This window comes from Grampus griseus, assembly GCF_964374135.1.
Source record: "Grampus griseus genome assembly, chromosome: 8".
In the NCBI taxonomy this organism is placed as follows: Eukaryota; Metazoa; Chordata; class Mammalia; order Artiodactyla; family Delphinidae; genus Grampus; species Grampus griseus.
This window is the reverse complement of record NC_139002.1, coordinates 86,590,974-86,616,141: the sequence shown is the minus strand read 5'-3', so window position 1 is coordinate 86,616,141 and position 25,168 is coordinate 86,590,974. Positions and strand designations below refer to the sequence as shown.

General features: G+C 48.5%; 1 protein-coding gene across 3 annotated transcripts; it reads left to right on the top strand.

The window, feature by feature from the left end:
- Positions 1 to 3,072: 3,072 nt before the first annotated feature.
- Positions 3,073 to 24,899, top strand: ELF5 (E74 like ETS transcription factor 5; the record flags this gene model as incomplete). Of its 3 annotated transcripts, XM_082660350.1 has the most annotated exons (6): positions 3,073 to 3,208; positions 13,294 to 13,527; positions 17,015 to 17,065; positions 22,276 to 22,344; positions 24,183 to 24,378; positions 24,803 to 24,899. In XM_082660350.1, the coding sequence occupies 6 exons, from the start codon at positions 3,088 to 3,090 to the stop codon at positions 24,897 to 24,899; spliced, it is 768 nt and encodes a 255-aa protein (XP_082516476.1). The 3 variants fall into 3 exon arrangements, with proteins under 3 accessions (XP_082516476.1, XP_082516478.1, XP_082516477.1); XM_082660352.1 differs by lacking the exon at positions 13,294 to 13,527 and having other exon boundaries at positions 3,088 to 3,208; XM_082660351.1 differs by lacking the exons at positions 13,294 to 13,527; positions 17,015 to 17,065 and having other exon boundaries at positions 3,088 to 3,208.
- Positions 24,900 to 25,168: the final 269 nt, after the last annotated feature.

The following is a 25,168-nucleotide window of genomic DNA, read 5'->3' as shown; positions in this document are numbered from 1 at the left end:
CAAATTCAATTTACCAAATGACTTTTGAGAGCTTTGCTAGGCAGAGATGAGGAAGAATGCACTCCTACTGTCACGTTATGTATCTGGAGGATTCCTAATTGACATCGAAGACCTGGGAACTGTTTTCTATTTTCCTCCACTTGGAGGCCACCTCTCCTTTCTCCAAGCCCAGCAGTGAAGGTCATGTCAGAGGCCTGCCATTCTCTTCCTCCATTTTCTGAACCTCCAGCCCAGAAGGGCAGGGGGCATTTTTACCTTGAGCCCTCACTTAAGAGAACTTTTCTGGGGTCATGTCCAGAAAGAAGAAGGGGCTTTGGGCTCCAGGGGCCCTTCCCTCCTTCATAATCTCCCACCCCCATCCCTCTTCATCCAGCCACCTGCTCTGGATATAAAACCAATCAATCCGTGGGAAAATCAGAGTCCAAACCCAGGCAGCCTTGACTTCTGTTTGATATGGCTCGCAGCGGGAGATCTAAGAAGGTGATAATCTGCTGGGCACGTTAACCCTCTCCGGGCACCAGGAAGGAGGCTTCCTAGTGCGGTCTGGTGAACCTTTGATGACGCCCAGAGAGGGTGCCTACATGTGAGAATTCAAACTCAGTTATTTATCTACGTCTGGAGCACAGTTCTCATGCACATCTGATAGTGATGATGATAGATAGATAGATTTGCAAACATCCCCAAAGAATTGATCTTTGGTTTTCAACCACACAATCCCTGCCCCTCTCGGTACTGAGGTCCTATTTGACGTGTAAGTGAACCTGGGATGCGTCTTTGAACAGATGAGGCTGTGAGTGTTTTTAGAAAGGGAAGCAGATGGGTTGGAAAAAAACTTAAGAATTCTGTATACCATAACGCTGTGTGACTTTGACAAAGTTACACAAATTTCCTGGGCCTTAACTTTCTCAGCTGTAAAATGGGTGCAGGGAAAGATTAGACCAACTCAGTACTTTGCAACATGCGGTACTCCGACCACTCATGTTACGTGAGATAAATCTGGTCAGGTGTAGAAAACTTTTTCTTAAAGCACTAGATAGTAAATATTTTAGGATTTGCAGGCCTAAAGGCAAAAATCAAGTACATTGTGTGTGTACTTATATAACCATTTAATATGTAACCATTTAAAAATGTAAAATAATTTTTAGCTGTGGGCCATTCAAAAATAGGTAGTGGGCTAGATTGTGCCGGTAGGTTGGAGTTTGTGAACCTCTGATCTAGGCGGTGCACGGATGACTAATTTTTATTTCAATGCTTATGTCTTTATTTTTATGTATGTTAAATGAATACCGACTTTCCATTTATAGTGGTGATGTAAAGTTTTCCTTTTAAATAAATGTGGTTATGTTAAAAAGGGAAGTGATTTTTTTTAATATATTAAGGAAGTTATCATGGTGGCAGGCGAATGACTAAAGCTTGGGAAACACTGGACGAGATGATTAATAAGCTCCTGACCATCTAAAATTCCATGCACTTAATAACCTGGAATCTAGTCTTTGCTTTGACACTTCCCAGCTGTGTGATTTTTGAGCTGCTGTGTCCCTTTGCAGAAGGGAGTAGAACCACGCTATCTCATCAACATTATTGCGATAATCATAATAGAAGTTGGGTGAACAGATTTTTCTAATTCACCAAACATGAATTCATTTTTTTCTGAATTGTGGGAATATGGGAAACAGCAAAAGGAAACTTGAAAGATGAGACTGGTGGGGCAAGAATGCTTATGAGTAGAAGCCCCAGCCCGTTTTTTTCTATCCCCTTTCCAGCCTCGACCAGTCATCTTCTCCCAAAGCTTCCCACTCGCCAGCATGCGCAATTAGGTTCATGACTTCTTAAACAGACCCACCTGCGTTGTCACCCAAACTCCCAGCACCTGCCACCTGGGTGCTCTGCGGCGTGTTACCTGGAATCTCACAGCGCCCATCCCTCATCTATAAAGACAGAACCCACACCAGAAACTGTCTCAGAGTGGTTGCCCTGGGGACACCATGAATAATGAATGTAAACTGCTCAGCCCAGAGCCCTCAGTGAAGCAAGTGTGTTACAATTATCACAGGTCTTCACTCCCTTATCCAAAACCCTGAGGCGAGATGTGCTGAAGAATTCAGAGTTCTTCAGGTATTAAGAAGGTGACACAGGGTATACTGCAGAGCCCAGAATACCCCTCTCAAGGTACTGGCTGCTAGGACTGCTTAAATGCGTTAATATTTCTGTAGTGTATCATGTGAATATTCATCAAGTGGAATAAAACTGTAGCTATAGGTATAAGACTACAGAGCATATCTATAGTTGTATATGTTTAATAGATGTATAGCATTTAGTTTATATACATATATAGAAGTAGAGATATAATATATATTATAATTATATATTAAAATTTTATAACATCAATTCAGGACTGTTTTTGCTGGGAAATAAGTCGGAACCACACATACACACACACACACACACACACACACACACACAAATATACTTTCAGTTTCAGAGCTTTTGGATTTCAGAATTGTGGATTAGTGTTTGTGGGCATGTTCATTTATAATAATTCTCGCCCTGTTTTCAGAAGTATACATACATTTTTTTGGCCACGCACCATGCGGCATGCGGATCTTAGTTCCCCAACCAGGGATCAAACCCCCGCCCTCTGCAGTGGAAGCGTGGAGTCTTAACCACTGGACTGCCTGGGAAGTCCCAGAAGTATATTTTTAGACATTATAATCCAGTTCAGGGCTCAGGTGTGAGAGAATAGGAAAAGTAAAGAAAGAACATTATTATATAATAAAAGCCTTCATCCTCAAATCCCAGCTTTGCCACTTACTGGCCATGTTACCTGGACAATTGTCTCAACCCCTCTGCCTCAGTTTTCTCATCTATAAAATGGGGATATACACACAAACCTCACAGGAGGTGGCAAGGATTAAAAAATGTCACCATGGAAAGCACTTAGAGGGGTGCCTGGCTCCTGGGAGACTGTATGTTTGTAAGCGTTTGCCGTCATTACTAAAAACCAAGTGTTGCCCTGCTGGGGGCTCCTACAGTGTGGCTTTCTTCCTTCATCCGCCTCCTCACAGCCTCTCCTGCCATTACAGGGTGATGTTGGACTCAGTGACACACAGCACCTTCCTGCCCAACGCGTCCTTCTGCGACCCCCTGATGTCGTGGACTGACCTGTTCAGCAATGAAGAGTATTATCCTGCCTTTGAGCATCAGACAGGTGTGTACGTCTGGAGAAGCTCATCTGAGCTGGGACAGACTGGGGCAGGAGGTGGTGCTGGCCTCAGGCGGGTGACAGTGCCATGCTGGGGGCCTGAAAACGCCAGCTCTCACCAGTGTTAAGGGCAGAGGGTCACAGGAGACCCAGGCGGGAGGAAGGGCTGCTTCTGCAGAGAGAAAAGCACTGGAATCCTCGCCCCAACCTTTTCCCAGCTCTGTGGGCTTGGGGAACTCCACTAACCTCTCTGAGCCTTATTTTGCTATGGGTAAAAGGGAGATGATAACACCAATCTCTTGGAGTTATTATATTTAAACAATGTAATAGAAAGAAACCCTTAGCCCGAAGCCTAGTACACTGTGACTGTTTGATCATTGTGGCTTTAGCCAACATTTGCTAACTACTAGCTATGCCCCAGACTCTGTACCAAACACCTGTCTCTTCCTTATTGAAGCCCTAGGAGAAATTACTAATTATTATTCCCATTTTATAAATGAAGAAACTGAGACACAGAGAAGTTACATGACCTGCCCAAGGTCTCACAGTTAGTTAAGTTTCATGCAAGTTGACTTGAGCGTCTGCACTCTTAACTCTCTTACATGGTCATCTTATAGATGACGTAACGCTGTGATTATTGGTATTAATATTGTAGATAGTCTCTGAGCTTCTATTTCCTTATCCCTGAAGCAGGGATGATGAGAATTACTGTGAGGATTAAGGGAGCCAAACTGTGAAATATATAGCCTGACACCAAGCAAGTGCTCAGTAAACAGGAGTGTCCTTGCTGTCCCCCAGGCTGCCCTCCCCACACTTCCTCCTCTCCCAGCCCAGTTTTCTCCTCCTAAGAAGGAAGCACGGGGCCTTGTGCAAGCCCCATGCCAAAGGGAGGCCAGCTGAGCTTTGCCCCAGAAACCCTCTGTGGACCTCTGTCCCCAGGTGCTTGGGTGACTACACATCACAGCAAGCCTGGCTGACTGCTAGCACGGCAGGTGCACACCCCGCGGAGGGTGATGCAAGCACTGGTGGAGCCCTCAGGCCTCACCACCCAGCCTTGACCCTGTGTGCTCCGGCCCAGCAGGGCCCACACTCAGGGTCAGGAGGCCAGCAGCCTCCGGAAGAGGCCAGGCCTCTGAGGACACTGTGAAATGTCCATCTCAAGGAGCCCCTGCCTCCAGGCCAGAGACCAGTGTCGCACAGACAGACCTGAGACACATTCTTACAAATCGAATCCCACACCATCCCCCAACCTCACACACGACACACTTGTACGTATGACATCGCTCACTCTCACCAGTGTCCAGATAATTGCACATGGACCTGAGTCATCCAGCCGCACATTGTAATTCTCCTTCAGGCCTAAGGAGCACCTTGTTTCCAAGAAAGACAATGAGGAATGTACTCGATCTCCCCTACACTCATTATTTGGTCAAGAGGCTAAATTTGAAGGAGGAAAACGAAGGCTTTCGAGTCCCTGTCCCTTCCCTATGTGTCCCACGATGGTGGAGCCCAGCTCCTGTCCCTTCTCTCCCATTCACGCATAACACAGAGCTGCCATCCTGGGAGCCTCCTCTTCCTGCCTCTTCTACCACGGGGCATCAGAGCAGGATGGGAGGGGGTGGCCTCAGCCACCTACCTCGTGCAGTGTTCCAGGAGCTTCTGTAGTTGTCAAGAGCTCGGACTTTGGCGCCGCATGCCCTAAACGTGAAGAGCGGCTCTGCGATTTAATAACTGCAACACCTTACCCTCTCGTGCCTCAGTTTTCTCATCTCTAAAGTGGACATAGCAGTAATGCCTATCTCGCAGACTTGTGAGGGTGAAATGAGTTAATAGGTGTGAAGTGTCTGGGACATGGCAGGCACACAGCAAGCACACACAAGTGTGTAAAAATGAAGGATGAGTTTCAGTTTGGGTTGAAGAAAAAGTTCTGGAGGTGGATATTGGTGGTGTTTGCACAACAATGTGAATATACTTAATGCCACTGAACTGTGCATTTTAAAAGCACGGACCCAGCTTTCTCCCGTCTGAGGTCTCTGCATTTCCATCAGTGTAAGGAGGGATTGGACCAGGTCCTTGCTAGGATCCCTTCCTGAAGCGTCTCTTCCTGCATCAGGCAACATCACAGAGGTAGACTTCATCCCCCACCACCCACTGGGAGACTAGAAATTCCCACCAAGATGTGAAGACAGAATATCCTCCGCGAGTGGCCCAGCTTCCTGACATTCCCCGAGGGAGGAGCCAGGCTTTGGGCCGGCCCTCTGGCCCTCTGGACTTCAGAAGGAGCCGAGTGTCTCTGAGCTCATAAAGGTCAAGGTTGGGTGTGAAAATTGTCTCAAATCAGGACCCAGGCTCCCTGAGTCCCACTGGTGGGAGGAATGCCCTGCAGTGCCTTCTGTCTTTTTGTCACCCCAAGAGGTGACACATGGGTCTGAGTGTCTGCCAAAACCTTCTCTGAGAGGGATGCATCAGGGGACAGCCAGGTTCTTCTCCAGACACTGCTCTGCCATCTGTCCTAAGGTCCTTGCCCACCTCCCAGGAAATTCCAGCTTGAATTCAGGGTTGTCCCAATGGCAGCTTCCTGTTTGGGTCTGAGGTCAAGGGCTGCTGCTGGCATCCACCAGCCCCATGACCTTGGGCAGGTTTTCCCGAACATCTCTGAGATATGCTCTCCTCAGCTGAAACGGCATCCACCTCCCAGCGTTGGGAGGATTGACTGAGATTCCACATATAACGTGTTTAGCAAAGCACCTGGCACTTGGCAAGCAGTCACTGTAGCCAGGACACCTCACGACTCCCAGATGGTGGATAAACAGCTTTCTCTCTGCTCGCTTCACTTTTCATATGGAACAAAAGCAGCCCGGGTCTCCATCTCAGCCTTTCCAATTCAGAATGTTGGCAGCTTAGACACTTTGAGACCAAAGGGAGAGAAAGGGAGAAAGAAATGATGTGCCCGCTGGATAAATGATGTCCGTGAGAGTGCAGGGAGGAATACGCAACCTAGCCGGGATAACCAGCTGCCTACTGCCTCTTAACTGGCTTTAGCAGAAGGCAGCTGAATCTGTGTCTGACATGTGTTAAGTGCGCAGCATCTGGCCTGTCTTAGAAGCAGCACAGCCTGCTACACGGCAGGCTGGCGAGTGAGCAGTCACAGACTGCAGAATGTTCTAGAATATCATGAGCTAACCCTGGCCTTCCCTTCAGCTTTTAAAGTAAAGAATTACAGATAGTGGAAAATTTGATCAAAGAGGGACGTAGTGGGGAAGTGCATAAATTTCACAAGCATGTGATATTTTGAAGAGATTATTTCTCCAATCAAGTTCCAGTAGCCAAGCATCTGACAAGCCATGGAATATCCTGATCTCACCCCTACTTTCTGGAACTCCATCCTGACCTTCACACACCCACACACCCCTCCCCTGATTGCCAAGGTGGCCAGGCCAACACTCAGTAGGCCTTGGCTTTCGGATCTCCCTTATACTTTGCGGCAGAGGTTTCTAGGTTGAGGCAGCTCTAGGGGTTCCCAGGAGGTCCTCGGGGACCTGCAGTGACAGCTGAGAAGGACAAGCTTGAGGTCCCCCTCTCCACCTCCCTCCCTCCCTTTGATTCGGAAGATAGTACAGCATAGTGGTTACTAAGGCTTGGCTGCAGGAACTGGAATCTGCCTACATGACCTCCTCCTCGCTCAGCCACTTCCTCGTTGTGTGACCTCAGGAAGGGATTTCACCATTCTTTGCCTTACTTTCACCATTTACTTTGTAAAATAAGCTACGTGATCTAGGACCTCATAGCATCACGTTGAGGATGCCATGAGAAAACTCAAGGAGTGTAGCATGGTAACTGGCACGTACTAAGTGCTCAACAAATATGTTAGCAATGGGAGATTTTATTTGAAGACAGAACTGTTTCTTAAAAAAGAAAACAAGGTGCAAAACCCTGATCTTGGATATTAACAACCAGAGGATCAGGAAGAGAGGCATCTGGGTCTCACAGGGGCTTTTCTTAGGCAAGACTCCGGTTCAGGGTATAGAAGTTTGAGATCAGATATGAGAGAGAGTCTAGGAACTTCTAAATCGAAACCAGATAATGAAATACAAAATCATTGGAAAGCCTAAGGTGAGCTCCATGGCGGTAGTCACACCCTAGGACACCTCCAAGGAGAGACCTCACCATCAGCCACCTCCGGCCTCTCCCACACACATCCAAGCCTTTGGGCAGCTGTGGCCCCAGGACGGCTCAGGGCTTGGTGCTCTCTGCCCCTTTCTAACCACACTCCCATGGCCTCGGCTCTTTGCTAATACCCAGCCAGCCCTTCTCATCTCTTCTCCACCCAGTTTCTTACACTGCTCCAGGCATTTTTTTTTTTCCATCTCATGGTCTAAATCATTCCACAGGCTTGGAATAAAAGGCTAGACCAGCTCAGGAGGGAAACCTAGAAGCAATATATCATTTCATATCTCTCCTCATAAAGCCCTTCCTTTCAGTGACAAAGCCACAATCGATGGTGCCCGGCGCTATCCAGTCCACTCACTGGTCTCTTCAGTGCTGCTCCAGGCAAAAGACTTTCCCAATTCCCAATGCTAATAAATCAAGCTAATCGTGGTCCAGTCCGTCTAACTCAGGCCTCCTCGGACCCAAACTGTCTGCCTCGCTCTCACTGAGTTTTGGGTTGCTTTGTTCTGCTTGTCCCTCAGCTAGAATGAGGCCCCGGTGGAGATGGCCTCATTTCCCTGAGAACAAATGTCATCCCAAAATAATAACTAATTACAAGTGACATATGGAAAGCTTCCTGTCGTTCAGATAACTGGGCTAAGTTCCTTACATACATCATTTCTCTTCCATTTCGTAGCAAACTCCCTAAGAGGTAGGCACTATTATTACTCCTGTTTTATAGATGAAGGAGGCTGAGGTCCAGAGAGGTTAGGAAACTTTGTTAGGATTGCACAGCTAACAAGTTGAGGAAACGCAATTAACATAGTGGTATGAGTAGCCCTGATATTAACAAGTATAAATGGGTGGTATTTAATGGGCACTTACTACCTGCCTGTCCTTTTCCAAGCACTTTCCATGTATTGATTCATTTAATCTTTTTAACAGCATTATGGGGTACGTCCTAGTATTCCCATTTTGCTGAGGGAGTGAGAACAAGAAACAGATGCCCTTGGAGGGCATACAGATGCCCTTGGAGACCCTCTTAGGGTCCCTAGGAGGCAGGACCACTAAGTGTGAGATCACACACCCTTTCAGCTTTTAGGGGGAATCCAAATATCAAGAGCCCTGGTTTCAAGTTCTAGAACAGTGATGTTCAAGGAGCCTTCTGGGGCTAAGGAGGGGAAGCCATATAGTACCTTCCCCTAACTCCCAGCAAAGCAGCACTGCTTTTTTTCCAGAGAAATTTCAATTTGAAGAAAATACTATTCGACTAATAATGTTTAAAAGCCTTAGCATGCTGGCTGTAAACAATAGTTCTGAAGGAGACAACCGTCCAGAAGCTTGTGAAGTTCTTCCTCACAAAGTCACTGCCAGGAGTGAGCCAGCCTTGGAAGAGTTTTGACTGACCCTCGGAGCGGTTTTTAAAAATTAAATAAGTCAGCACTTAAAAATCATGAGATTTCACATAACAATCTGGGCTTGGCAACACAGGGCCCACCTTCCTGCCCGGCAACAGCCAATTGGAGCTGGGCCACCACTGTCCACTCGGCATGAACTTGCCCATTCCCACTGTCCCCATCGGGGGCCACTTTGGGCATGGACATACCCTGCTGACCCTGTGGGAATCTGAGTGTGCCAGCCAGCTCCAAAACTCAAGGCCTCCCTCCAAATTTCACTGCAACCCAGGTTATAGCATCAGCTGTGAGCATTTACCCCCAGAATCGCTGAAAACTCCCTTTAGCCCCTTAATTCTTCTTCCCAATGCAGCTAGCCCTTAAACCAGTGTCCTGACCTACTTCCGACTTCAAAGGAGCTGGCCAAGGCTGCTGTTTAATCGTGGCCTGCGGACCTTTGGATTAAGTCTACCAGGTACAGGACATCATCCGTACCCAACTGGTAAACGTAGGCAGAAGGGCCTCATAGCTCAGCTTCTCCAAAAAGTCTAAATTATTTTGTGAATAGTAGGCACATTGAGGCAAACACCTTACATTTCCAGACAATACAACCTGTTAAAGATAACATATTCTCTGGGTGTATCACCCTGTCTTGTATTTTCCCTGAGTTCATCTCTTCCGAGTAGTGAAAGGGTCTCCATGTCATTCAAACACTGTCATCATCAGTCTCTCTATCCTTCTTCTGATTTTTCAAACCTAGATTATATACGTACATAATATATATATATGTAATATATATAAATAAATACACGTAATATGTAAAATATATAACAATACATACACATACTATATAAATATCTATATAAACTATTGCATATATTTTAATATATTTATATATATACATCTTCATCGGAAGTGTTGAGTCAGTCTTCCAGATGTGTGTCCAGTCTGGTCCTTGCCAACCAAGAAGAGTGAGGCAAAGGTGATGCAAACATCCCACGTCCAAAGGTGGAAGAGTTGGTGGAGGCCTAACCCCCTTACCGACCAGCCGCGTGGCCTGAGTCACGTAACCTCTCAGAACTTCGGTTTCCTCCCTGTGAAGTGAAGATAATAAGTGGCAGTCCCCTGGCTGGTCATTTCACCTCCGGAACACCCACAGGGGGCTAGGCGGGCTCCGCCCTGCTGACTCAGGGTGAAGAGGCAGAGCTGGCCACGCCCCTGTGGGACAGCAAGCCTTCCTGACAGGGGCAGTGAGCTGGGTCTTGAGGACGAGCAGCAATTACTTAGAGGACAGGTGGGGACCGCACCCTAGGTGACCAGAGGCGCCTGTGCAAAGACCTTGAGCTGGGGGCAATGCTGCGGGAGGGCAGGGGCGGTGGTGAGGGGGGAGGCCTTCCTCACCCCTGTGGGATCAGGACCGTGGAACCACACCACAGCCAAGAGGCTTCCCTCTGTGCTGGCGCTTCGCCCTCCACCTGGCCGAGAACAGCTACTTTGCTCGCGCTCGGGAAGGACACCGCTGGCGAGGAGAGCCTGCCGTGCTCGGCCCTGGCTCTGGCCTCCCCGTGGGGCGGGCCCGAGCTGCACACGAAGCCTGCTCTGCGGGGAAGCTGCCGAGGAGAGCGAGCCGAGGGGACAGAGGCTGCGCCAGCGACACCTTCCCAGGGTCAGTGACACTTCTCCGAATCCCTTACGCCCCCGCTGGCCTCCAGAAACAACATGGCCGTGGCCATCTCCCAGGGCCAAAGAAAATGACTTGGGGGTGGAAGAGAGAGGGGAGGGGCTCGGAGACTTGGCGCACGCTCTCCATGGAAAGAAATGAAGTGTGCCCTGAAAGGGCAGCACCCCGATAGGCATCTCCGGCGGGGCTCAGCTCGGGACCCAGGGAGGAAGAATTTCAAGGCTCATAAACATCTCTCGTGGGAATACCAGGGAAGTGGAGGCCCCGGGGTTACTCCAGCCAGAACTCGGCACGTGAAAGCACAGGCCAGAAGGGGGAAGGGCTGCCAGGTGTTCCCAGGAGACCCTGGCACCCCCAGCGGCTGATGGGGGCCCCTCCTCAAACAGGAGGTAGAGGCCACAACATCAACCTCCACCATCCTGGCCGATATCAACTCTTTGACTCACACACATATAGAATTCTGATTAAAACCCTAAATTTAAACAAACCTGAGATCTGGGACGTGGGACCCTTTGTGGCAGTGCTGGCACCTGGACAAACGAGTCCTCCAACAACAAAATACCAACGAAAGACATTATGAGGGACTAAAAATAACTGCAGGTACGTGCAGTTGGGGCAAATGATGAACAATAAGATACAAAAAGGCCAAAATCCAACTGCCACTTCTGAGGCGCCAAAGCAAAAGCAGGGTCCTGTGCGGGATGCCTGCGCTCAGCTCCACCAAGGGGGTGGGCAGGCCACCAAGCCGCCCCTCCCGCCTGACCCACCAATTCGCCCCACCCTCCCCCCGTTTAAGGGACCGGGTTGACCCTCCTCGGGGATCAAGCAAGGACGTCTGTTTCTTGTTCTCACTCCCTCGTGCTGCAGCACGAGTCCCAAGAAAGCCTTACCTGAATTCCTCATCTGGCCTCTTATCAATTTCTATTGATTAAAGAGTCCAAGGACTCAGTCTACAGCAAACCTAGTGTTCAAGTTTGACCTCAATCCACTTCACGGTGGGAAAAGGGATTTCTGGAAGGCCTCTACGTTTTAGGGGGAGATCGAAAGTAGAGCTGGTGTAGATCAGGGCATATAGCAGCCTGGCCAATACACAGGGGTGCTTAGGGGCAGAGAAGCCATCTCCCGCCTGGGACTAGAAGCGCCACAGTTCCTTTGGGGACAGGGGCAGCCAATGCAGCATTTAAAGGGGGAATCATAACAGCCTCGTTGCCGTGCGCCGTGGGGTGTAACTCGTGAGACACACTTTCTGTCGTCCACACAGCCTGAGCCAGTCACCCCTGCCTGCCTCTGCTCCCTGCCTTTCTCCTCAGCCCTTCTCCTTCTCTCTGGCTCTGTGTCTACCTCCACTGTCTGATCTCTTCTCTGTGCTGACCTCTGAGGACCAGCATGATGGAACGGAAAGAGTAATGGCTTTCAAGTTCAGACTGGGGTTCACATCCCACCTCTACCCCACACTGGCTGTGGGATCTTGGGCAAGACCTCCATGACCTTCAGTCTCCTCACCTGTGACCTCCTGGGGGACAGGGACCAAACCTCCCATTCATCATGAATTCTCAGATGAAAATTTGTTGCTTCACAAATAGAAGGTATTCAGTGGTAATCTTCTAGACTCTGTTCTAAGTACCCTAAATACTTTTACATGTATTAACTCATTTAATCCACAGACCAACCCTATGATGTAGGTGCTATCATTGTCCCCATTTTACTGATGAGGAAACTGAAGCTTTTGAATGAATGAATGAGTACAATGGCAATGGCAAGAATTGTTTATGTCAAAGTACCTGACCAAGGACCTGGTACCTCACATCTTCCATAGCAGATCTGCCACCCTTTTGGTTTCTCCTGGCATTGGGACAGTCTGTTGAGCACCCATCTCTGCCCCTGGGTTAGGCACAGCCTCCTCTCAGCCTCCCAGACAGGATGGCACACACCTCTGTCTGGGACCTTCACTGAAGGAGTGAAGGGAATCTGCCCTCTGGATAGAAATTCCTCAAAACAGCACCAAAAACACAATAACAACAATACAACCAACGCTTCTACCTCCCCCTTCCCCTGGAGGAGCGTGCTCTGGTCATCCAAGGTCTGCCAGATGCTTGGGCAATATTTCAGCAGCCCAAGGCCCTCAGCACAAGATGGCCAGGGGCAGCACACAAATCTATAGCCAGTGCTGGTCAGCTTTTCATAACAGCAGAGGGAATCAGATCAGCCTTGGATGGTGCCTGGCACACACCACAGGCATTTGTTTTGGTTGACCAAAAATTTCGTTGAGGTTTTTCTGTAAGATGGTGTGGAAAAACCCGAATGAACTTTTTGGCCAATCCAATAATAAGTATTGAATTGATTGATAACTTTCTATGCACCATATAGTTTATAGGTGTTAACCACAAACTCCAGAACGGCCCTGTGAGTGGCGCATATTATCCCCATTTTACAGATGAGGAAACTGAGGCTTAAATGTCTATGGATCTTGTCCAAGTTGAAAGCAGCAGAACCAGGATTTGAATCCAGACCTGTCAGGCTCTAAAGGCTATGCTCTTGATGTCCTGTTGTCTGAAACCAAATACCTGAAGGGACTTTTTCTTTGCTTCTCCCCTAGTTTCCCCCTTTCAAGGAGCTCCCTAGCCAGGACTAGGTCTCTCGCCCCGTCATTCCCTCTTCTGCCAGTAAGGCCACTCGTAGGATCCAGTCCTCTCTGGTTTTCACTTCAGGACAGAAGGTGACCAGGACCCCAGCAGAACAACCCAGGGCTGGAGTCCCCTTCAACTCATTGGACAGAGGATGAGGATGTTAGTAAAACTAGAGCCTCCTTTGAGGGACTTCTAATCCTCTCCTGGCTGTCATCCCTCACTTGTCTCTTCCTGGTGCAGCCTGTGACTCCTACTGGCCGTCTGTCCACCCTGAGTACTGGACGAAGCGCCACGTCTGGGAATGGCTCCAGTTCTGCTGCGACCAGTATAAGCTGGATGCCAACTGCATCTCCTTCTGCCACTTCAACGTCAGCGGCCTGCAGCTGTGCAGTATGACACAGGAGGAGTTCATCGAGGCAGCTGGTGTCTGCGGGGAGTACCTGTACTTCATCCTCCAGAGCATGCGCTCACAAGGTCAGTGCCCAGAGGGCTGGGCTTTGAGGACAGGGACCCGGTGTTGGGACCAAATGACCTCGGAGGTCCTTCCCTACCATAGGACTCACACGGCGAAATTTTATTAGCTGCAACTCTCTGTGAAACCAAATCCCCTGCTAACCAGACCTTTCCGTACCCAGAAGCTCTAGCATGCTAGAATCAGAGATTGGAGGTAAAACGGGGTGAGTTACAAGGAAGCAAGCTGAGTACAGTTTTTTAAAAAAAGAAGAAGAAAGAAAGAAAAAGAAAACTAAAACACGTTCAAGGACCGCCCAGGAACCAGGCTGATACAACAAACTATTATGTTCATAAAGATTGTTAACCATAAAGGGTGGACAAAAAGAGGAGGCTTCTGCTTGACATTTTATTAAGCAGAAGGAGAAGAAAATTAACTAGACCCTTTCCCTTCCCTGTTTCCAGAGGAGTCCGACTAATGGCCATTTCCTTTTATCACATTCCTAGTGGTCAGGGATCGAATGGCCGCAAGGTGGCCCCAGTAGCATTATTTAACAGCAACATGCCCTGCAAGAGTAGAATGTTGCTGGACAGGTTTTTTAAAGCCGGAAGCATTTTTTTGAGAACATACAATTCTGTATCCCCGTATCACAGAGAAAGGAGCTGAGGTCCTGAATGGTTAAGTGACTTCTCCAAGGTCAACAGGGCTGATTCATGGAAAGTCAGTACAAAACAAGGACTGTGAGATCAGAAAGACCTTTGCTCCAACCCTGGCTCTCACACTTCGGAGCCGCAGGACCTCTGGCAAATGGCTTAACCTCTCTGAATCTCCACTGTCTCGCCTCTCTGGTGGGGTTATGATACACACCTCCCCGGGCTTCTTGACAGGATTCGGTGAAACATTATCTAGCACAGCAAATACGGACGCAAATACAATGAATGGCAACTGTTTTTGTCATCATGAATATAACCAAGAGGCAGAAATTTTAAAACATAAAGAAACACATCTCAGCTCAATTTTAAGAAAGACCTTTCTAAAAGTTAGCACCTTATTTTAAAAAGGCAGCTTCAGGGGACTTGCCTAGTGGTCCAGTGGTTAAAACTTCACCTTCCAATGCAGGGGGTATGGGTTCGATCCCTGGTCGGGGAGCTAGGATCCCACGTGCCTCACAGCCAAAAAACTGAAACATAAAACAGAGGCACTATTGTAACAAATTCAATAAAAGCTTTTAAAAAATGGTCCCCATCAAAAAAAATCTTTAATTAATTAATTAATTAAAAGGCGGCTTCAAAAGATACCTAAGGTAGGAAGCTTCCCATCACTGGAGATAAGCAAGCAATCTAATAGGCCCCTGCTTGATGGCGGTGCCGTGGCAGGGATTCCTATTTGGGTGGAAACCCACAGAGTACCTTCCAGCTCTATGATTCTTTGCCCTCCCCTTGATCTCCCCCATCATGGGTGCCTGAAAGCAGGAAAGCTAAGGATGGGGGCTGCTAGGCACTGCTTGGTTTCTGCCCTGGGAGCCATAGCTCCCTGGGGTGAGGAAGGGACAAACAGACGTGCTGTCCACTGTTATCCAGTCTCTGCTTGATTATCGCCAGTGACAGTGACCTGCCAGGAGCAGTGGCCTCCACTCAGCAGGCCTTCCCTGAAAGGAGGCAAGTCTGAGCAAATCACAGAGGCTCAGGGAGGAGCTGGGGGCTCCATTCAGAACCATTCCAAGGGGACAGCCTTGCACAAGAACCCCAGGGCCACAGAGATGAGAATTCCATCCTGAGAAAAGATTCAGCTTGGTACCGCCAGCCTCGGCAGAACGTCAAGTCAATCACGTTTGGTCTTCAGGCCCAGCAGTCCCTGTGCTGGGATCTCCCACCTCGGGCACTTCCATTCCTGGCAACTGTTACATCAAAAAATACCTATCCCTGGTCCCATTACCTCAAAGTCTGTGCAGAACAAATAAGCTAAAATCCAACTGTGTTTTTAAGCAGGCCACAAGTTGCCTCTTCTTATTCTAAGGAATCCCTGGAGTCACAAAGCTACCTCCAATGGTGGACTTTCAGGGACTCTATGGGCCAGGGCAGTTATCCTGTTGATCAGTAAGATGATCTACTCCATCAACCTGCTCTGTCCTCAAATTCCTCCTTTAATGTTCCTCAGGCCAGAATGTATACAGTGATTGAAATACATGTATTGTGACCAAAGTTTCCAGTGTCCCAATTTGCCCAGGACACGGTGTCTTCAACCATTATCCTGTCCTTCGTTCTCAAAAGTGTCCCTGTTTGGACAATAAATTGTATGTTAACTAGTTATTACCCAGTTTAGGCCTTATATTACCCCATAGATGAGGGCTCTGGAAGAAAATGACACAGAACAAGTTTTAGCAGGGAGAGGAGTTAAAGGGGGCTCTAGGCCCAGCGTGCTGTCTGGCTCAGCAGGTGTTGCAGTAGGATTGAAGGGCCCTGAAGCATGAAGACCCTGGTCGCTGGAAGGCGAAGTCGGCCGGAGAGGTGCAGGGCAGAGGGCAGACTCTCCCAGCACAGGAGAGGAAGATCCCCCGTCACCCGCTCCTGTTCTCGGGAGGAGGGAAGAGAGTGCGTGGCTGACCAGAACCAATCCTTCTTAGAACCGACGGCCCTAGGAATCAAGTCCCAACTCTGCTCTGTTCCTGTCTTCTCAGTAAATGGAAACTAGTCCTCACATTGGACACCAAGTTAGAAAGCAGATGTCGTTTGGCCTGTGCTGCTACGTGAAAATATGATCTGAAACTCCTGATTCGCCCCACTCTTCAGAGACCACCAAGGCCCCGACCGTCTCCAGACTCCTTTAAATCCTCATGTCGGGTTCTGCATTTCTTGCAGCCTCCCGTGTCCATTTTTCTCTTTGACCCGCATGTAACAGGCATTCAAATCCCCAAGGATTAGAGATCACATCCCAGATCATAGACTCCGAGAGCCAACAGGGAGGGCAAGGGTGTTTCTGTCACATGTTGCCAGTAAGGAACACGAGCCCGGAGACAGGGTGACTGGGCAAGTCTACACGGGGGTCAGTGATTCGGCCCAGCTCAGAACCCAGGCCTCCTGATCCCAAGCCAGAACTCACTCCCAGTGCCCACTCAGAAAAGCCTAGAAGCTGCTGGGATGCGTGGCCCAGGGCTCTCTCCAGGTGGCCTTTAAAAACAAGGAGATTGAGGAATTCCTCGGTGGTCCAGTAGTTAGGACCCAGTGCTTTCACTGCCGGGGCCTGGTTCGGTCCCTGATCAGGGAACTAAGATCCCACAAGGCTCTAAGGGCAGCCAAAAATAAAATAAAATAAAATAAGGAGATTACATCTCTCAGGGGTGGCTTCAGGGTGGCCCTATAAAGGCCAGGTGGTCTCCAAGGTTCCTTCTGAAATAAAAGTACCCTACAAAGGGCACAGTGGCTTCCCTTCTCCCCAGTACCTCCCCTCGTGGCCTGGCTGGGGAAAGCAGGATTGTATGCCATGGTTTGCGGATTTCTTTTTCTTTTCCAGGTTACTCCTTTTTTAATGACCCTGAAGAGACCAAGGCCACCATCAAAGACTGTAAGTAACTGAGGTCAAGCTACCCGAGGCCGTGTTGAGGCTATTGTTGGGCACATGGGCTTGAATGATGCTCTTGTGGGACCACACTCAACGTCTGATGACCTGAAACAGTAAAGGCTAGAAGATGGCAGGAGAAACACGGTGGACAGAGCAAGTCTGTGGCTTCCTTAACCTCCCCCAGACTCAGTTTCCTTGTCTATAAAGTGGTGAGACACCCGCTGGGTTGTGAGGAGTTCAGGTAACAGTACATACAAAGCGCCTGGCCTGTGCCAGCAGCATAGATGCTCCAAATACTGGTGCCCTTTAGCAATAATAATCATAATTACTACCCATTAGAGGCCTTGGGGTTGATAATGTCTACAAAGAATCTGAGCTCACTAAGCAGGTCACGTTTATAATTATAAGGTAATGGAGGATCTCAAACGGCCTTGTTGATTCTGAAAATTAACACTCACGGTTTCACTTCTGCAGATGGAGAAGGTTTAAGAAAGGGAACTTTGTAGCTTTCATTTTTTAAAGATGATGATGGTGATGATTGCTCTTAGTTACTGAGACCCACGCCAAGGTCCTGGCTCCCGGGCCTGGCCAACTAGGACAAAGTAGCCTCCTGGGGCTTCAAGCAGTGTTCCCATTCATCTTAAATCGCTATAAGATTCATAGCTACTGTTAGTCTTTGTGAAGCCCTTACTATGTGCCCAGCGCGGTGCCAGGCCAAGTATTCTACCTACATTAACTTATTTAATCCTCATGATAACTTTGCTAGATCGTAATATTATCCCCATTTGTATCTGAGGAAACTGGAGGTGCTGTAACTCACAAGTTACAAGTTATAAGTCCATGCCGAGCAGAGATTCCAACTCATCTTCTCAAAGTCTATGCTCTTATATGCTGTGTCCTTCACCACGTGCCCACAGGTGCACGCACACATGCACGCACGCTCCCAGACCCTGCTGTTCACTCTGCTGTCCACTCAGTTGAGACCTAAGACTCAGAGCTCCTCTGGGTCTAGGCCCAGCTCCACAATGGTTCAGAGAACAGGAGATTTTCAACTTAGTACCTGCTGAAGGGGCCCAGGCCCGACAAGCTAGGAAACCATCAGAACTGGCCCAAGTGAAGTACCCCAGCCCCTCTGCACTTGATCTCTCCTCTCCACACCCTCCCCACCTCCGCCGCAGAAGCACCAGAGGACAAAGCCTACGGGCTGGCTTTGCTGCTGGGCATCTCCGGCTCCTGGCACGGGGTGCAGGCTCTATGGCTGGACTGCTAGCATCGTGGGGACGTGCGTGTGATGAGCTCGATTGAGAAACTGCCACGCCAGCCTCCACCCAGCTTCTGGAGGACAGCAGACCAGGATTTCAATCAACGACTGAGAACATATCCTTTGGCCACATTTTAACAGTCTCCAGTTTCAAGGCATCCAAACCTCTCCAAGTCCCACAGACAGCAGAGAGCCCGGGCCATGTCCCCACTCACCCTGCGGCAGGCACAGCTGCAGGGGCACATTGAAGATGAAGATCGTTGTGAGACAGGGAGCTGCCCCCCCAGAGCACCGTGGAACTCCAGAGAGAAGTTTGGGGCGGGGCTCAGGGTACTGCTGCTGCCACCACCTCAGACTGACCTTGGGGACGTTTGGATCTGGGAAGCTGCCTCAACGTGGCCACGCACTGATGGCTTCAGCCCCTGTGCCCCCACTAACACCCTCACCCCACCACCCGCCAAGCAAGGCCTCCAGCCGAGCCGAGCCATGACTACCCTCAAAGCCACCACTGAGGAGTAGGAACAGATAAAACAGGGTTATTTATCTCTGGCAAGACCCACAAGGGGAAACTCCCACCATCCCCACAGCCCTGCCTCGTGCTGACCCATCCTGTGTTCATCTCATCAAGCCAGATCTCTTCCAGCCAAAGCACGCGGAGAAAGCATCAGAATTAAGAGGGTGACTCTTCCACGTCTTGCCCCTTTGGCATGTCAGAGAAAGCTTGTTGTCTAGTCACCAGTTAATAATTCGCCTGTGTTTGTCTTGATGACTCCATTTGTTGTCTCTCTTCTTAAAAGATTAAATTAAAATAGTGGCCAGGTCTTCTCAGCAGGTGATGCCGCAGAGCGTGACATTGGATCAGATAGGAGGGCAGAACCCTTTCTCGGTCTTGATCAACCGACCGTCAGCTCTGCTCACCTGCATTCACCTCTCTCTACCTGGCGGCAACCCCACTGTCAGCTGATCTCACCTGAGCATTCACTGTGGCTTGGCCCATATGCATGGGCCCGTTTTCCCACATCAATACAATTCCAGGCTGTAATGTAGGAAAGGGTGGAGGAGAGGCCGAAGGGACCCCGAGAGTTGAAGTCACGCATTCGTGTCATGGTTTGTTCCAGAGAATGATGCGCGGCAGTTATTAGGGCTGGGGGCCCTGATGCCAGACTGTTCACATGCGATCTCAGCTCCAGCGTCGGGCAGGCACATGACCTGGATCGTGCTCCCCAGACATCGCCAGGGCTCGCTCCGTTCTGCTCAGGCATCTTCTTGTCCGAGAGCTTTGTCTGTTCACTCTTATGACAATTGCAAGATCACTCAGCCCCTTCACCATGACCTCTATTCTCCCACCCCGCTACATTCCTCTCCATGGCATTTATCACCAACTGAAATAGGCCATGTTTGTTCACTGGACATTCCTTCCCACTTGGGTGCAAGTCCCCTGAGAGGAGAGCCTGGGACCTGTTTCGTGATGTCTGTCCCGTGCCTGCTGCAGAGAGTACACTGTGTCTCAGCACTCGTGAGCCCATGAGTGAAGGACCTCCAGGGAGACACCAGCCACTCGACACCTCTGTTTTCTTATACGTAAAGTAGGAGAGTAAGAAACGTGCATCATAAGTGGGCGAGATTGGGTGTGCACCTGGTAGTAGCAAACACTCAACAAACTTTAATAATTATTCTTTAAGTATCTATTGAACACCTGCCATGAAAGACATGCTGAAGCAGAAATTGTGAACATCTGCTTTGAAACGGAACTGCTCTGGGTTCAAGTCCTGGCTCCACCTCTCTGGATGAAATTCATAAACTCTGTGGGCTTCAGTTGCTCCTCAATAAATGGAAATAGCGATTATACCACACAGGGTCGTGGCAGGTATTAAATGAGATACTGTATGTGAAGCCCTTACAAGCACTTGGCACTTAGTAAGCGCTCCTTTAATATCAGCTGTTATTACACATGAACAACGGACGAGATGGACCTCTACGGTAGAGGTAGAAAGGGACCAATGCTGGAACACTGAGGAACACGCAGGTGCTATGGGACAGAGAGGGCTCTAACCCAGAGGGTGAGTTCCGAGAAGACTTCCTGATGAGGTTTTGTGAGAGTGGGTTCAGCTGGGTGGAAGTGGGGAGCGGGAAGCATGTGCAAAGGAAGAAGGAGAAAGTCAAGCCCCATTGGGACCATCTGACCCAAAGGAGGGACGATGTTGGGGAGTAGCAAGGGATAAGCCTGGAGAACTGGGTGGAGGTCCATGTGTGAAGGGCCTGACTAACGTGGCAGCCTCTGTGCGGGAGACCACAGAGTACCACTGCAGGATGTCACGCCAGGGAGTGACAAGACCCACTGGCACTGAGACAGGCCCCTCCTGTGCGGTGGTGTGGTACACAGGACACCATTCCCTCCATGGACAGCATACTTATTCTGTCATTCAGTATTTATAGCATCATGTCCCTACAGCAGGGAAGGTGAGTAGAGTGCAGCATGGTGGCCGCTCCACAATACTTACTGAGCACCTACTATATGCCCAGCACTGTGCTAGGTGCTGGGGGATACAGGTGGGAACACAGATCCCTGCCCTCTAGTGGGAAAAGTCAGCCAGTGAGCAAAATAAATAAATATATAATATGTTCCATGGTGATGAATATGACAGCAAAAAATAAAACTAGCACATGGAGTGTTGAGTAGGGTGAGCGTGTGCAATTCCAGCTCAGGCAGTCAGAGAAGGCCTCGCTGAGAAGGTGACTTTGAGCGAAGATGGAGATGAGGGCGTGAGCCCCTGGACATCCAAGGGAAGAGCACTGAGGGCAAAGGGAGCAAGTGCCCCAAGGCAGGATGTGCCCGTGAGTTTCAGAAGGAGCCGGGAGGCCAGTGTGGCTGGAGCGGGCTGAGCAAGTGATGTGGGGGCAGGGAGGGGTGATCTGGTACCACCTTTTACTTTTTAATCATATACACTTTGCAGCAATGTGAGTGTCTCAGACTTACAGTGTGATTTCTAGTTTAACTCGGCCTTGAGGTCACACCTTGCTTTCTGCTCTTCATAAGCTCTACTCTCTTTGCTTTTACCTGTGTCCCTTCTAGTCTGTTCTCCACACACTAGCCAGAGGGATCTTCTTAAGAAGTAGACCTTGTTAAAGTCCTAAGTCTTCGCTTTACTCTTTGAATAAAATCCCACGTCCTGGGCTTCCCTGGTGGCGCAGCGGTTGAGAGTCCGCCTGCCGATGCAGGGGACACGGGTTCGTGTCCCAGTCCGGGAAGATCCCACTTGCCGCGGAGCAGCTGGGCCCGTGGGCCATGGCCGCTGAGCCTGCGCGTCCAGAGCCTGTGCTCCGCAACGGGAGAGGCCACAGCAGTGAGAGGCCTGCGTACCACCAAAAAAAAAAAAAAAAGAAAAAATCCCACATCCTTACCATGTGCCCATGTACCTGCTGGCAGCCCGGTGCCCCTACCGCCACGCCTGGGCACCCCACGGGCCTGCCTGGTCGCCACCCTTGGCTTTGCACATGCTGCTCTTTCCCTCTGGGACACCCTCCCACCTCCTGACATCAGCGTGAGTGTCTCCCGTCCAGGAGACTCGCCCTGGCCACCCCATCCACAGCAGGTGCTTTCCTCCGCCTCGTTCTCTATCTAAGGCCTCCTTCCTTCATAACACTTAACTCAATGGCGATTTGTGTTTCACTTGTGTTTTCCTTGCCCAATAGTCCTTAACCTCCAGGTGAGCAGGGACCAAGTCTGTGTTGTTCACTTTCTATCTCCAGCTCAGAGCCCGAAACTTGGCACACAGTAGGGCCCCAGTGTTGAATACAAATGCTCCTTAAACCTACTAATTATTCCCAAAGAGCCCAGCACGCTGTCTCCTACCACAAAGGTGTTCAATTAATAGTTGCCCATTTGGTGTGATTTGAGGTCGGAACGCGGCCTCCAGCTTCCTTCCTACAGCTGTAAATCACTCTGTTGCAGACGCTGTTTCCAGTTGCTTGAAAACAAGTGGCATCAAAAGTCAAGACTGTCACAGTCATAGTCGAACAAGTAAGTGTAAGAGATGCCATCTGTCATTGGTAATTTCTTAAAACCATGCATGAGACAAAGTAATCTACTTTAATAAGCTTTGAGACTCAGTGTTTGAGTGAGTCCCGTTATTTCCCAAAGAACATAGCAGAGAAATTGATGATTACCGTTATAAGTGTTATCAAAATCCAATTTCTTTCTTTTGACTTGGAAATGGTATCAGGAGAATTAAAGTAATGTTCTAACCACGTTAAATTTCTGAATAAGGGTTTGTTTCTCCTGGTCTACTGTGAATCCTTCTCACTGAAGTACTCAGAGATGATACTAAAGAAACCCCATGAGCTGGCAATTCTGTTAGCTTTCCCAGAACTAAGATCTACCCAGGACAGGGTCGAGCCTGCTGGGCTTGGTTCTAGCCATTTAACATGTATTAAATCATAATCCTCTAACCTGTGCTATGAGGTAGGTACTCTTATGTTGACTTTAAAAAATGCACAACATGGGAGTTGCGAGTTAAGTTTTTGGGGGGCAAAATGAGGACTGCAGCCCAGGAGACAGCAGTTCAGGTAACTCTGAGAAACTGCCCCAAGGAGGTGAGGGGAGGAGCCAGGAGATACAGGAGTTTTGCAGCAACGTCAGAAGATTATTGATTTTTCTTTTTTGTTTTTCTAACATCTTCATTGGAGTATAATTGCTTTACAATGGTGTGCTAGTTTCTGCTTTATTACTGGGCATATCCCCTGAGAAAACCATAATTCAAAAAGAGTCATGTACCACAATGTTCATTGCAGCTCTATTTACAATAGCCAGGACATGGAAGCAACCTAAGTGTCCATCGACAGATGAGTGGATAAAGAAGATATGGCACATATATACAATGGAATATCACTCAGCCATAAAGAGAAACGAAATTGAGTTATTTGTAGTGAGGTGAATGGACCTAGAGTCTGTCATAAAGATTATTGTTAATTAAAGACAACCAAATGTCTCAACTTAAAGAATTCAGCGCTTTTCTAGGTATGGGAAGATGCAAGAGTCTGGGCTCAGTGTAATCATTCCTTTGATATGCACCTCAGCTATCTGGGGCCAGTATCCTGTATTTTCACATCCTGAGTTTCCTCAGGGCTCGCCTTATGGAGTGGCTGCAGTCTGATGGCTGCTAGATGGCAGGGATCCTTTTCAGCCCTGAGTCGCCTCAGGGCTCACCGGCTCACGTTGGAGGGTTGCAATCATTGATGACTGTGCCATCCTTTGTGTATTGATATGGCAGGAAATATTCCATTTGTAAATATTCCATTCCATTTATAAATATTCCATTTATCACTACTAACCCATTTTAGAGAGAAGATAACTAGAGAGATTTGGTTACAGAGCTAGAAGAGGTGAATTCAGGACCCAAACCCAGCCAGCCAGGCTCCAGAGCAAGTCTTAACTATGATACAATGGAACAAGAGAAATACCAGTTTTTCATGCAAAACATAATGGCAGGATTAGTCCAGCCAGACAGTTGTAGCTATGGGATCTCAGTACAACCACACTGCTTTTCAGAAAGAAGAATGGAAACGTCATTCGACTGTCATTTCATTAATTCCGTAGAATTAGTTGGTAGTTCCATCGAGCAGGGAAAGTTCGTGAGCCAGTGTTGCTGGTCGATGTAAATAGGATGTCTCTGTGTGTGTGTTGTAATTACTTTAGTAGAAGAGGACATTTCACAGCTAGGTATGGTTCCAAGTAGAACGCTTGGTCATCACTTTGGGAAATAACCATGAAGGAGCATTTCTCATGGGTTCATGAGAAGTTGTACAACTCTTCAATTTTTCTGTTTTAGTTTTTAGCTAACTTTTTTTCCTTCCCGAAAGGCCTCCAGAGCTCTCACCTATGGGAATTTGTGAGAGACCTGCTTCTATCTCCTGAGGAAAACTGTGGCATTCTGGAATGGGAAGATAGGGAACAAGGTATTTTTCGGGTGGTTAAATCAGAAGCCCTGGCAAAGATGTGGGGACAAAGGAAGAGAAATGACAGAATGACGTATGAAAAGTTGAGCAGAGCTCTGAGGTAAGTGAACAGCATGAAATGCCGTGAGCCTTCAGGCAGAGTTATATAAAAAGTGTCATGTGACAACACTTCGGCTCTTAGGTACAGGTGGGATTAGAGTTTGTAAACTGACACGCTGTCCTTTCCATTCTTGGCAGTGTTCCCCGGAGATCACTCTGAAGCCAGGCTATCAGACACACACACACACACACACACACACACACACACACACACACACACACACACGTTTTGAACCAGATGTGGTGAGGTTCGCTCTTCAAGATGACTGGGAAAGGTTTAAGTGTAAGTTGATAAGAGGGCGTGAAAATACCAGGGTAACCAAAGACCAGCCTGTCACCTGAGAGGAAAGAGGAACGTGTTTACGCGCTGTTGTTTTCCCAGGGTATGAACCCTCCTCACGTCCCTCTTCTGCTGTCTTTCACAGGTACTACTATAAAACAGGAATTCTGGAACGGGTCGACCGAAGATTAGTATACAAATTTGGAAAAAATGCACACGGGTGGCAGGAAGACAAGCTATGATCTCCTCCATCATCAAGCTCATTTTATGGATTTCTGTCTTTTAAAACAATAGATTGCAATAGACCTTGAAAGTTCACTCTTTTAAAAGCCTGCAAACGTGCTGATAAAATTTCTCCACATCTCAGCTTACATTTGGATTCAGAGTTGTTGTCTACTTGGGGGTGATGACAGCAACCCTTAAGAAATTCCTTTTTTTTTTTTTTTACCCGAGGGGAGGAGGGGATGATCTTTTGTGGTACCCGGATCAAACATCACTTCCCTAATGAAGA